Source organism: Bos indicus, chromosome 13 (assembly GCF_029378745.1).
Source record: "Bos indicus isolate NIAB-ARS_2022 breed Sahiwal x Tharparkar chromosome 13, NIAB-ARS_B.indTharparkar_mat_pri_1.0, whole genome shotgun sequence".
NCBI classification, from domain to species: Eukaryota; Metazoa; Chordata; class Mammalia; order Artiodactyla; family Bovidae; genus Bos; species Bos indicus.
Genome location: NC_091772.1, coordinates 74,567,504 through 74,581,262, shown reverse-complemented (window position 1 = coordinate 74,581,262; position 13,759 = coordinate 74,567,504). Strand labels below are relative to the sequence as shown.

The window sequence follows — 13,759 nt, the reverse complement described above, 5'->3', positions numbered from 1 at the left end:
CGCCCTCAGGCTCCGGAAGCGCGACGCGGCGAGCGGCGGGGTTGCCAGGGAAACCGAACCGCTGGTTCCCGTCCGGTTGCGGCTGCTTAGAGGCGTTGCCCGTCGGGTGGCCTGTCTCCTTCTCGGGGGCGGCCTCGCTTCGGGTGTGACTGGGGGTGTTCAATCAAGGGTCGTTCTCTGGCCGGGCCAAGGCCCGTGGAGAAGTGCAGGGCGGGAGGAAGGGAGCAGGTTTCCACGGGCTGGAGCTGGGGAGAGGTGGGGAGCGTTTGGTACAGGGGCGTCTGCGGTTGTCTTTGGAAAACTAGATTTTAATATGCCCGGCACTCAGCTCCCAGAATTGGATGGGCCTCATGCGAGGACCCCAAAACCCAACAAGAGGGGGAGGGGGTCTGGCCCATGGCATCCTAAACACTCACTCAGCGGTCCCTCCAGGCCTTTATCCCAGGGGTTGCCTCTTGGCTTCGGAAGGCATCTAATGAAGATCCTGGGCTTCTCTCCCCAGATGGTTGATTCTGGGATAGGTTGAGGATGCAGGGGTTTCACAGCTGTGGAGTTCCCCAGACCCCCTTTTGCTCTGCATTAGAGGTAAGACATCCCTGAATAGAATTGGATCTTCTTTTACCAGGTCATAATACGGGGTAGTAGAAGGTGCATGAGTTTTGCAGTTAGAATGATCTGAGTTCAAATTCATTATGATATGATGATAAAGAACACTGACTATGGAATTGGACTGCTTACCTTTGTTCTGGGCTTCCCAAGTGGCTCAGTGGTTAAAGAATCCTCCTGCAACACAGGAGATGCAGGAGACTTCCGTTCGATCCCTGGGTCAGAAGATTCCCTGGAGAAGGGAATGGCAACCCACTCCTGGTATTCTTGCCTGGGGAATCCCATGGACAGAGGAGCCTGGTGGGCTACAGTCCATAGAGTTAAAAGACTCAGACACTGCAAAAAGGCAGACACGATTGAAGCAACTGAGCATGCACACACACACACCTTTATTCTACTACTTATTAGCTGTGACCTACATTTCTTTCTTTGATTCAGTTTCCCCGTCTGTAGAATGGGGATAATAGTACTTAACTCGTAGGGTTGCAGTGAAATTAAGTGAGTTAACTTATGTAAAGTACTTAGACCCTTGGCAGTAATAAACCTTCAAACAATGCTATCTGTCATTACTGTTATTAAATTCCAGCAGCCACCACTTACTAGCTTAATGACCTTGGGCAGTTCTTTCTCTAAAAAAAGAATCAGTTTTCTTACTTTTGCAAGTTAATTGTGAGAAATAAAATATGTAAAGCACATGTTAGATCAACAAATGTTCATTTATCAGCCTTAAAATAATAAGGTGACTTTCTGGCAACAAACTCCTAGGCCCTATTGAGGTTTTTAACCTTGTGCCTTGAATGTCCCCTGCCCTTTAGCCTTGTTAGACTAAGCAATGCCAGTGGACACAGGTATCATGGTTGATCAAAGGGGACAGATAAAGAAAAATAAAAAGAAATATAGGAAGAAGAGATAAAGAAAAGGAGTCTGTATGGCCTAGGTTATTACTTGAGTCAGCAACTGTTCTTTGGGGTTTTGTCAACTGGCCTTCATATAGGCCACAAATGTCCTATATGGGCCAGAGGGACCAAGATGTAGGTTTTTGGTGCATTTATGTTAGTTGAAGAAATTCAAGCACTACTTTTCTATAGTTTTTGACTAGTTTGTGTGCAGTTGGTTCTAGTCTCTGCTTTCTAGGTTGCAATGATGGACAGGAGCCACAGTGCATTTTATTAGCGTTGGTTCTTTCCTTCCGTGGTGTCGTTAGTCCTTTCCTCTCTCATTTCAGCTGTAGCCATGTCCCTGAAAAACCCTCTGGGGCTCTCTTTGATCCAGTGTCTATCCCTCTGTTTCCCCAGCTCCCCCTAGATTCCTCATCATTGTCCCTTGTACAGAGTTTGATCATTCTGATCACATGTGTCTTTTGGTAGCACCAGGAATGTTCCACACACCAGCAACCAATCACTTTTCTTCTTCTTGTCAGGAGAAGACATCCTTGGGAATTATTGCGAAAGGGAAGGATCTGGGGCTGGGCTTAGGCCAGTCCCCTTGCCTTGCCCTTCCCTCGGTTGATCTTCTGGGCAAGATGTACATGTCTGGCCGGATTGGAGTTTTCGTCTCAGCTCTCAGCATCCTCGTCATGTTGAGCTGCCTCTTCCTCCTGAAGACAGTAGTGGCTCTTGGGTCTGTGGCATCCAGGCTGACTGTAGGAGAGCGTGGTGAGTTACCCTTTGGGACCCCTGACTAAGAGTAACTGAAAATAACTAGAGAAGAAATCACCCCTTGCCTCCCCCCAGAGTGAGGGTCCTCATTTGGGGAGATGATGGTCTCCTCTGTAGGACAGACCTGAATGGATCAATTCTGGGAGCAGCCAGGATAGGTCTTCCTGGCTTTCTCTGTCCTCTCTGGACAAGGAGATAACATTTCCAGTCTGGCTTACTAGAGGTTCTGGCTTTGCCCAACCTTTCTCTCTTTCTGCAGAATGGCTGGTCCTTCAGTGGTGCTGGGTGTGTGTTGGTGGATGGTGGGGGTGTGGGAGGAGGGGAAAGTGATTGCAGAAATATTTCAGATAAGAATTTGGGAGAGGCTGCTACTGCTGCTAAACCGCTTCAGTCATGTCCGACTCTGTGCGACCCCATAGACGGCAGCCCACCAGGCTCCCCTGTCCCTGGGATTCTCCAGGCAAGAACACTGGAGTGGGTTGCCATTTCTTTCTCCAATGCGTGAAAGTGAAAAGTGAAAGTGAAGTCACTCTGTCGTGTCCGACTCTTAGTGCCCCATGGACTGCAGCCTACCAGGCTCCTCCGTCCATGGGATCTTCCAGGCAAGAGTACTGGAGTGGAGTGCCAGAGAGGCTAAAGGTCCCCAAAGTGCATTTGACTTCCATTCCCCATTTCTTGAGGCCTTATCAGTTACCCCCAATCTCAGGTGATCTCTTTTGCAGTGAAAGAAGAAAAATACTCACCTGATAAGAACCTGTGCCAAGAGCCATACCAGGGGGATGAATCCTGTCTGGCTAGGCAGATGCGCTGCAGTGCATGCTGTAGTTGGCTCTGCTGAGGAGGCATCCCTAAGGATGTCTCGAGAGGCGAAATCCATGTCTCCTTTCCGATCTTGCCTCTGGGCTACGTAGACCCAGCCAGCTTCTTGTCTTCAAGGTTGGCTCTTGGAATCTAGCTCACCTAGAGCACCTCTTCCCCACCCCCACCCCCCTTTTTTTTTTGGTGGGGGAGCTGTCTCTTCTTTAATCACTAGAGTCCCCACTTCTTTGCTTTCTGTCAGGAAAGAACAGACCATTGATTATCTGTGATTCTTTTACTTGGAACTCAGGGTTCTTGTGAAGGCTGACCTGCCAGCCAAATCTCCCCATGTAGCAGGTCCCTTCCCTCTACCCAGTAGGATTGTCTGCACCTCAGTTTGGCAGCTCCCTTGGGCAGCGTGCCCATAAAAGAGAATAGAGGGTTGTACTCGTTGCCAGGACTCTTGAGGCCCTGTCTGGAACCAGGGCTGGGCATCTGTCTCCCACGGGTCACTCCCTGGCAGCTTGTTGGGCCTGGTACAGTCTTCCCCATGTTTGAAGGTGATGACTGAATTATAGGGGCTGAGGGTGAGGCTGGCAGCCCAGCCGGGCACCTCAGTGAGCTGCTCTGGGCCCTGGCCAGCCCAGTTGGGGCTGCTTCTTTCCTGGGAGCTCAGCAGGCTAGAACAGTGATTTCTCTGCAGATCTCCCGGAGCCCACTGGCTTCGTGGGGTTCCTCGTCTGGTGGGAAGTGATATTGGCCACGGAGTTATTAGTTAAGTGCTTTTCTACAGTTCCAGTCCTAGAGCAGGGCTGGCCCACTCACCCAATGGGACTTGTTGCTACACCCGATGACCAGCACTGGGAGCTCTTCTTTCTGGGCTGTGAACAACTTCCACTTTCATTAAGCCCTGATTCACCAGAGGCTTCCTGTGCTGTCTGTTTGGTAAGGTAGAGGCACATCAGAGTTCCTGAGGGCCCAGGCTGGACCCTGGAGGGTCCTGAGGCAGTTAGGGTTTGAACATGGGTAAGAAGCCTGGCTCCTCTGTGGCCTCTTTTTATCATCCTTAAAATGGAGGTAAGCATATTTATCTCTTATCAGGGCTTCCCTGATGGCTCAGCAGGTAAGAATCTGCCTGCAGTGCAGGAGACACAGGAGATCCCTGGGTCAGAAAGATCCCGTGGAGGAGGAAATGGCAACTTGCTGCAGTATTCTTGCCTAGAGAATCCCATGGACAGAGGAGCCTGGTGGACTCCAAAGAGTTGCAAAGACTCTGAAATGACCGATGGACTAAACACGTGCATGCAAGGACATTTATCGAATAGGGTGATAAGGTAGTGTCCATTCCCACTGCTGTAACAGAATAGCACAGACTGGGTGGCTTACAAACTACAGACATTTATTTCTCACAATTCTGGAAACGGGGACATCTGAGATCAAGGTGCCAGATCAAGTGTCTGGTGAGGGCCTGCTTCCTGGTTTGTAGACTGCTCTCTTTTTGCTGTGACCTCATCTGACAGAAGACCAATAAGGGCCACTAGCCCTTATAAGGGCTCCAGTCTCTTGACCTGATCACTTCCCAAAGACCCCACTTCCAAATACCCTCACTTTGGGTATTTAGTTTCAACATAAGAATTTTCGGAGAGTACAAGTATTCAGTCTATCCCATGTAGTTGATGCTGATGCTAAGTCGCTTCAGTCGTGTCCAACTCTGTGCGACCCCATAGACGGCAGCCCACCAGGCTCCCCCGTCCCTGGGATTTTCCAGGCAAGAACACTGAAGTGGGTTGCCATTTCCTTCTCCAGTGCACGAAAGTGAAAAGTGAAAGTGAAGTCGCTCAGTGGTGTCCGATTCTTTGCAACCCCATGGACTGCAGCCTACCAGGCTCCTCTGTCCATGGGATTTTCCAGGCAAAAGTACTGGAGTGGGTTGCCATTGCCTTCTCCAATCATGTAGTTGAGAAGAAATGTATATAAGAAGCTTGTACAAAACCTGCCAAATAATGCCCAAGAGCTTATAGAGTTATGCCCAGCACCTTGCTGATCAGATTTCCTCCCATATCTCTGACGTCCGGCCTGTGTATTTCACTTGCTTGCTTATAAATGGATTCAGTACACACTGAGTCGGTCTATACTACCTGGCATTTGGGCATCCAGGGGTGAGCAGAGCAGTCACGGTCCTTGGTCTCATGGAGCTCAGCCCCTGATGTGAGACATAGGAAATAATCATAAGCGGACAATAATAAGCACCAGTCATGCTGGTGCTACGAAAGGAAAGAAAAGCGAGGGAAAGAGGAGGTATCATTTTAAGTTGGAGAATGAGAAGAAGCATCTGGCTGTTGGGTGCAATGCTAGGAAGAGGGAACTGCGGGGGCAAAGCCTGTGGGGTGGGGCCGGGCTTGCTCTTTTCAGGAGGTAAAAGGTCATTGTTTCCACTGTTTCCCCATCTGTTTCCCATGAAGTGATGGCACCAGATGCCATGATCTTCGTTTCCTGAATGTTGACCTTTAAGCCAACCTTTTCAGTCTTCTCTTTCACTTTCATCAAGAGGCTTTTGAGTTCCTTTTCACTTTCTGCCATAAGGGTGGTGTCATCTGCATATCTAAGGTTATTGATATTTCTCCTGGCAATCTTGATTCCAGCTTGTGCTTCTTCCAACCCAGCATTTCTCATGATGTACTCTGCATATAGGTTAAATAAGCAGGGTGACAGTATACAGCCTTGACATACTCCTCTTATTTGGAACCAGTCTGTTGTTCCATGTCCAGTTCTAACTGTTGCTTCCTGACCTGCATATAGGTTTCTCAAGAGGCAGGTCAGGTGGTCTGGTATTCCCATCTCTTTCAGAATTTTCCACAGTTTATTGTGATCCACACAGTCAAAGGCTTTGGCATAGTCAATAAAGCAGAAATAGATGTTTTTCTGGAACTCTGTTGCTTTTGCGATGATCCAGCGGATGTTGGCAATTTTATCTCTGGTTCCTCTGCTTTTTCTAAAACCAGGGGAAACAATGGAAACAGTGTCAGACTTTATTTTTCTGGGCTCCAAAATCACTGCAGATGGTGACTGCAGCCATGAAATTAAAAGACGCTTACTCCTTGGAAGGAAAGTTATGACCAACCTAGATACAGAGACATTACTTTGCCAACAAAGGTCCATCTAGTCAAGTCTATGGTTTTTCCAGTGGTCATGTATGGATGTGAGAGTTGGACTGTGAAGAAAGCTGAGCGCCGAAGAATTGATGCTTTTGAACTGTGGTGTTGGAGAAGACTCTTGAGAGTCCCTTGGACTGCAAGGAGATCCAACCCAGTCCATTCTAAAGGAGATCAGCTCTGGGTGTTCTTTGGAAGGAATGATGCTAAAGCTGAAACTCCAATACTTTGGCACCTCATGCAAAGAGTTGACTCATTGGAAAAGACTCTGATGCTGGGAGGGATTGGGGGCAGGAGGAAAAGGGGATGACAGAGGATGAGATGGCTGGATGGCATCACCGACTCGATGGACGTGAGTTTGAGTGAACTCCGGGAGTTGGTGATGGACAGGGAGGCCTGGTGTGCCGCAGTTCATGGGGTCACAAAGAGTCGGACGCGACTGAGCGACTGAACTGAACTGAAGGTCAGTGTGGTTGGAGACGAGAGACGGGGAAGGAGGGTGTTTCCAGTTCAGGTCTGGGCTTTCGGGGAACCTCCAGGGCCTCTGTCTAAGGCTTTATTGTAAGTGCAATGGGAGGCCTTTAAAGCAGGAGAGACCTGGTTGGGTTTTCATTTTAAAAAGACCTCTCTGCTGGTGTGTGAAGCATGGATGAGGAAAATGTAGAAGGTGGTAGGCCAGTTGAGAGGCCACTGTGTCAGGCTGGGCAAGGGGGTGCCATGGCTCAGACCAGGGTGGTGACAGTACAGACCTGGGAAAGTGGCAGACTCAAAGTACTTTTTTTGGGGAAAAAAAAGTTTATTTACTATTTTTGGCCGTGCTGGGTCTTTGTTGCTGCATGTGGGCTTTCTCTAGTTGTGGCAAGGGGGAGCCACTCTCTAGTTGCGGCACTCGGGCTTCTCTTGTTGCGGAGCACCGGCTCATGGCAAGCAGGCTTCAGCAGTTGCAGCAGAGGGGCTCAGCAGTTGCGGTTCACTGGCTTAGTTTCCCTAGGGCATGTGAGATCTTCCCGGACCAGGGATTGAACCCGTGTCCACTGTATTGGCGGGCAGGTTCTTAACCAGTGGACCACCAGGGAAGTCCCTGAAATACTTCTGAAGTTGGAGCTGACAGGCCTGGTTAGCAGATGTGGGTGATGAGGAAGAGGAGGTGTCAAGAAGAATGCTGAGTGGCTGGCTGGAGCCTTTGGGTGATGGTCGTACTCTTTGCTGAGAAGGGGATAACTTTGAGAGGAGAAGGTTTTGGAGTGAAGATTCAGATAATGGCCTTAATCTTGTCCCCTTTGGCTCCCTTAATGTTGTCCCAGAGGCTTCCCTGGTAGCTCAGACGGTAAAGAATCTACCTGCAATGTGGAAGACCCAGGTTCAATGCCTGGGTTGGGAAGATCCCCTGGAAAAAAGGATGGCAACTCATTCCAGTATTCTTGCCTGGAGAATTCCATGGACAGAGGAGCCTGGTGCACTGCAGTATGTGGGGTCGCCAAGAGTTGGACACGACTGTCTATCTTGGGTCCCTTATGGCCCCCTCCCACTGCGTGAAGGCTGGCCCCTCCTGAGCCCCTGTGAGCCTCCGTTTTCTTATTAGGACATACGCATTATGTCCTTTTGTATGGATCGAGGGTGTGGGCTCCATGTGTGTTTGGGCCCCCCTTTCCTGAAACCTCCACGCTGTTTGTACAGCTGAGAGAGTTAACACAGCGGGTCCAACGTTAACATTCCCAGAAAGGCCTGCTCACAAGATTGGCCTTGGCTGGCTTCTGAGAATTTGGATTTTTGAGAGAGTTCCTGCCACCCTAACTATTAAGAGTGGTATGGGCTAGGCAGAGAGTGCCGTGTGACCAGCCCCCAGGAAAAATCTTGAATCTCCAGTGGGTTCCCTGGTAGAATACCACTTCATACGTGTTGTCACAGTTTCATGCCAGAAGAATAAAGACCATCCTATGCGACTTTGCTGGAGAGGGCTCCTGGAAGCTTGCGCCTGGTTTCCTCTGGACTTCGCATCACGCGCCTCTTCCCGTTGATGGGTTTTGCTTTGCATTTTTGTGCTGTGTGAATCATGGCCGTATGTACACCTGTATGCTGAGTCCCGGTGAATCACCGAAACTAGGAGTGGTTGCGGGGGCTCCAGACACACACTAGTTTATTTGTAAGTTTTCCTAACCCCTAAAGCTGTCTACTAGTTTTGGCAGAACTGAGCTGAGTCCTAGTGCTTGTTGATTTGTTTTTAGGTGATCCTTGCAGAGTGTAGGGGATTGTAATCATGTGGGTTAAAGGGCACTGGACCTAGTGCCAAAGCTGCGGGTTTGGGGCCCAGTTCTGGGACCACTGACTTCAGCCGGTTTCTCCCCCTTCTGGATGTCTGTCTGTCTATTTACATGAGAAGAAAGGAGTAGGTTTGAGGACTCAGGGCCCTTCTTGGCTTAAGAAGTTTTGACATGTCACTTTCCGCCAGCAGCTGGCGTCTTTCCCTAGTGGAGGGTTGGAGCTGAGGCAGCAGTGGAGACTCAGTGAGTGAGTGTGTCTGGGCTTCAGCTTTGTATCCTGCCTTTCTGCTGATAGCTTGGGATCTTGGGATTGGGCATATCCGGAGGCTAGATTGACCACCCCTATTCTGGCTGTCATTCGTATTTCTCACCTTGATTCCTGCTGAGATAACTGAGGTGACTAGAAACCATGTGATAGGAGGAACTGAGCTCCCTAGCCTGGCAAAGCTGAGACAGAGAAAGGCAGAGGATGTCTGCAAAGGTGACGCAAGCTGTGATCTTACCAGGTGTCTGGGGGCAGGTAAAGGACCGATGGGGAAACACAGATTTCAGTTGAGTGTAAAGAAGACTTTCTTCTCCTTAAGGCTGTCTAGCTTAAATATAAGGATGGCTGGCTGTAGTCGGGCTTGGAGTTAGTAAGCCTTCCTTAATTCCAGCTCTCCAAGCTGAGGATGGGGGATCATTTGGCAGGGATTCAGGCATCAGATAGGGTGTTGGACTGGGTGGCCCTGCTGGGCACTGGTCCGAATGGATATATTCTGAGCCTCAAGGCTTCAGCCTATCCTCCAAGGGTCCCTTTGTTGCTTCTGATAGTTGCTAAATCCCCAGGGAACTCAAGGAAGTCTGGCCTGGGAGACAGTAGGGCTTTGGTGTCTGTTCCTGGTCCTGGGGATGAAAGCAGGGGAAGCCGGGTGCTCCTGGCATTGGTTACTTCAGAGTGGTGAGTGTGCGCTCAGTCGCTAAGTCGTGTCCGACTCTTTGTGACCCCATGGACTGTGGCCTCCCAGGTTCCTCTGTCCGTGGGATTCTCCAGGCAAGAATACTGGAGCGGGTTGCCATTTCCTCCTCCAGGGATCTTCCCGGCCCAGGAATCGAACCCGCATCTCCTCTGTCTCCTGCATTGGCAGGTGGGTTCTTTACCGCTGAGCCACCTGGGAAGCTACTTCAGAGTCAGGCCCAGCATAATGGTTTAATCTGGGAAGTTTGAGATTCTAGACCTCCACTCTCTATGGTACAAGGTATAATTTGGTGAGATGTTTATGTTGCTGGGTTTTTTCTCTATCGGGGAGATTATTTTATGCTCAGTCTTCTCAGCCTTGGGGATAAAAGGGTTTGTTCCTTGTTAGAGGGATTTTAGTGTTTGTCAAACAAGTGGGAGGTATGGGGAGAGACATGTGGTGATGAACAATGATCTTATTTTCTGAATAAAAAAATCAAGACACATAGTTGTAATATGGAATGACATGAAATAGGGGCTATTTAGAAAATCTAAGGATGCTAGGTTATTATACCTTGGATTGTCCAGCTGTATGAGGTTTCCCAGGTGGCTCAGTGGCAAAGAATCTGCCTGCCAATGCAGGAGATGCAGGAGACTGGAGTTTGATCTCTGGGTGGGGAAGATCCCCTGGAGGAGGAAAGGGCAACCTGCTCCAGTATTCTTGCCTGGAGAATATCACAGACAGAGAAGCCTGGAGGACCGCAGTCCATAGGGTCGCAAAGAGTCAGACACAGCTGAGCGGCCGAGCACATGTTCAGCTGCACGCGTTCTCTTGGAGTCTAGCACGTGCTTTTTCCATCATGTCAGACTTCCCGGAACCAGCTGTGTCCAATCGTATGTATATGTTCTTTCTCGGAGGCACTGGGCCAGTCCTGTCTTGGTTTTCTACAAAGCCATGAATGGCCTGTATTTTCCCTCCATTTAAAAAACTTGAACACCGAGAGGAGTGAGTCACGGTGAGTGGGTATGGTTTGGACGTGACTTCTTGGGTGTGCCTGCCCTGTGGAGCTGGCCCGTTGCCCACCTGTCTTAGGGATGGTGTAGTAGAAAGAGTGCTTCACTACAGACCGAGAGGCTGGGTTTCGTCCTGCTTTGGCGCTGACTCACTCTGCGGTTCTGGGCCAACAGCTTCTCTTCTCTGAGTTTCATTGTCTGTCTAGAGGCCGTGAACGTGTCCCCTGGAGAAGGGCATGGCGACCACTCCAGTATTCTTGCCTAGAGAATCCCATAGACAGAGAGCCTGGTGGGCTACAGTCCATAGGGTCGCAAAGAGTCAGACATGACTGAAGCCACTGAGCACACACGCATGCACACACGCTGCTTCCATCATACTTGCTGGGGTCTTGTCGGTCAAAGCAAGTCACCCAGTCCAGCCCAGAGATGATAGGAAGGGGGCTCCCCTGGGCATGAGTTCAGCAGCCAGCAGTGCTGATGTCAACCACAGGAAGCAAGGAGGGAGGACGAGTATGGGGCGGCAACTAGTGAGCTTGTCACAACTTGTTAGACCTCAACCGCGCTTTTCAAGCTGAATCTGGATATCAACTTTGTATTTTGTGGCCAGCATTAAAAAAGAGAAGAAATAGAATAAGAAGTATCAGCATTGAATATTCATGAATGCACATAATATACACACTTTAAGCATAAATATTTATGAAATACAAACAGGAAACAATGGAAAATGTATCGTTTTCCATTACATCTTTTTTTGTACATTTTGTACTGGAGTCCCGATAAAAATAACTGGCAACACTGGGCTGGGGTGTCTCTGAGCCCCAGTGTTCTGATTCTGTGGCAGAGTTTGGCGGTGAATGTCCGGCCGACCCCCTTCCGTGTGAAGAGCTGTGTGACGGGGACACGTCCTGTCCCCAGGGACATAAGTGCTGCAGCACCGGCTGTGGCCATGCCTGCTTCGGAGACATTAAGGGAGGTATGTCAGCTCTTTGGGGAAGAAATCCTTGGGTGCTCCTGGGCTCCCAGAGCTGGTTAGGGAGGGAGCCATCTGTGATCGTCTTCTCTTTCTGTTTGTGGGAGGAAGTCAAAATCCTTATCCTTCCAGTCCTCATACCCTGCCCCCCTTCAAGCCAAAGCAATCCTCCTCCTGGATCAAGGGGCTCATGTATGGCAGGGGGTGGGAAGTAGGAAGCCCAAACACCAGGGTTGAGGGTGGTGGCTCGGGACCTTGCTTCTGCACCCCACCCAGGCCCACCCCAAACCTACAGTGATATCAGGTCCTGAAGTGGAAAAAGAAAAAAGTGAGTGTTTGTTGCTCAGTCATATTTGACTCTGCGACCCCATGGACTGTAGCCCGCCAGGCTCCTCCATCCATGAAATTCTCCAGGCAAGAGTACTGGAGTGGGTAACCTGTCCCTTCTCCAGGGGAGCTTTCCCAACCCAGGGCTCAAACCCAGGTCTCCTGCGTTGCAGGCAGATTCTTTACCATCTGAGCCACCAGCAAGGTACCTCTAGGGAACTCCTTGTGAGATACCATTTGGAAATCATTAATCCAGGTGCTCTCTTGGGGCCCTTCGGGGGCTCAGATCCTCTAGCTTCAAGGTGTCCCAGCCAGATGTTTGATTAAGATCTAGTCAGAATCAGGGGTGGAGTCATCTGAGCCTCTGTGTCTAAGTCCCAGGTGGGATCCCACCTGGAGTCACTGGAACCAACCGTCCCGTCTCTATACCTTTGCCTGCTTATCCGCCAGGGTGGGACGGTGACTGTCCAAAAGTCTTAGTGGGGCTGTGCATTGTCAACTGCATGGTCGATGAGAACTGCCAGGCTGGGGAGAAGTGCTGCAAGTCAGGCTGTGGCCGCTTCTGTGTCCCACCCAGTCCCATCACCCCAGCCGGCCCCGAACCCCACCTGGACCACTAGGTCTGACTCTGAATTAGGTGAGTACAGTCCCTCGTTATCAGTAACAGTGGTCTTCACTGCTATGTACAAAACACCGACTTAGATGCTGAGTGGGAACTCCAGAAGGGCAAGGCAGTATTTGCCCTGGAGAGTCTAGTTAGATTCTGTTTCACAGGTCAGGACTCTTGTATAGGCCGTATGGGCATACAAGTGATCAGAGTAAGTGTGGTTCCTTGGGAAGGTCCTTCTCCTAGAAGTAGGATTTGATCTGGGCCCTGAAGGCTAGGCTAGATGTGACCCAGCAAGGAGAACACAGAGAACAAGCTGGACACCAGGGTGGCCTGGTGACCAAAGACACAGAGGGTGGATTGTGTGTGACACATTTGGGAAACAGATGGGAGTGATATGAGAGAGTGGGTAAGGGACCAGGCTGGCTGTGTTTACAACAGGAAATATAAGGTTGATCACTGCATGATATATAGTCTTCAATGCCAGTTTAGCCTGGATTGTCTGGAAAGCTGCTGCTGTTGCTGCTAAGTCGCTTCAGTCGTGTCCGACTCTGTGCGACCCCATAGACGGCAGCCCACTAGGCTCCTCTGTCCCTGGGATTCTCCAGGCAAGAACACTGGAGTGAGTTGCCATTTCCTTCTCCAATGCATGAAAGTGAAAAGTGAAAGTGAAGTCGCTCAGTCGTGTCTGACTCTTAGCAACCCCATGGACTGCAGCCCACCAAGCTCCTCCGTCCATGGGATTTTCCAGGCAAGAGTACTGGAGTGGAGTGCCATTGCCTTCTCCAGTCTGGAAAGCAGGTAGCCATTTAAGGTCCGTGAGAGCAATCTTTGCTTAACTTCTCCAGTGTAGAAGGGGAGATGAACATGCTGGGGAGCTGGAGCCAGGAGGGCACAGTTATGACCTGATGTTTCTTCTTCTTGCAGAGGCCCCGGTGCTCTCGTCAATCTGGTGTGTCCTGAGCGTTGAGGGGGCTTGTCCTGGCAGCCGGGAGAGGCTGTTGTCCTGGGGCTTGTGGCACCCCCGGGCACTGTCACTGCCCTCGTCGCTGTTTCTGTTCCTACTGCTGCCTTGACTGTGGGAAGCCTGGCCCTGGGTCTGGGCAGTGGGTGTGTGGTGTGTCTTTTCCCCAATAAAGGCTGGTGCTGACCCTCTTGTCTGTGCTGTTTGAGAGCTAAGATGAGGAAAGAGCAAAAGGGTCTGAGTGTGCCTGTGGGATTCTGGGATTGACTTCTTTAGGAGGGATAAGCGATTTATTCTGAGAACACCAACAAATGGATATTGGTTAGGTGTGGCCAAGGGGGAGATGGGTGGATGCCAAACCCAGGGTGACTTGCCATAGACATGTATCTCAGCTCCAGGAAGGGGAGAGTCAGGCCTCTTTTTGGACTTGCTGACTTTTCTTTGGTTGGAGAATGAGGGTTGGGG

At 50.2% G+C, this 13,759-nt stretch overlaps 1 protein-coding gene across 2 annotated transcripts; it reads left to right on the top strand.

Annotated features, from left to right (window-relative positions):
- On the top strand, positions 1 to 13,480 carry WFDC3 (WAP four-disulfide core domain 3). Of its 2 annotated transcripts, XM_019972475.2 has the most exons (6): positions 1 to 145; positions 503 to 585; positions 2,027 to 2,261; positions 11,268 to 11,399; positions 12,174 to 12,360; positions 13,258 to 13,480. In XM_019972475.2, the coding sequence occupies exons 2-5, from the start codon at positions 529 to 531 to the stop codon at positions 12,341 to 12,343; spliced, it is 594 nt and encodes a 197-aa protein (XP_019828034.2). In that variant the 5' UTR covers positions 1 to 145; positions 503 to 528; the 3' UTR covers positions 12,344 to 12,360; positions 13,258 to 13,480. The 2 variants fall into 2 exon arrangements, with proteins under 2 accessions (XP_019828034.2, XP_019828035.2); XM_019972476.2 differs by lacking the exon at positions 12,174 to 12,360.
- The last annotated feature ends 279 nt before the right edge of the window (positions 13,481 to 13,759 follow it).

Bases quoted from the DNA above. Each gene is read 5' to 3' on its own strand.
- WFDC3 (XM_019972475.2), top strand. From the start codon at position 529: ATGCAGGGGTTTCACAGCTGTGGAGTTCCCCAGACCCCCTTTTGCTCT. The intron at 2,262-11,267 runs GTGAGTTACCCT...ATTCTGTGGCAG, and splicing joins GCTGACTGTAGGAGAGCGTG to AGTTTGGCGGTGAATGTCCG. The intron at 11,400-12,173 runs GTATGTCAGCTC...CTTATCCGCCAG, and splicing joins CTTCGGAGACATTAAGGGAG to GGTGGGACGGTGACTGTCCA.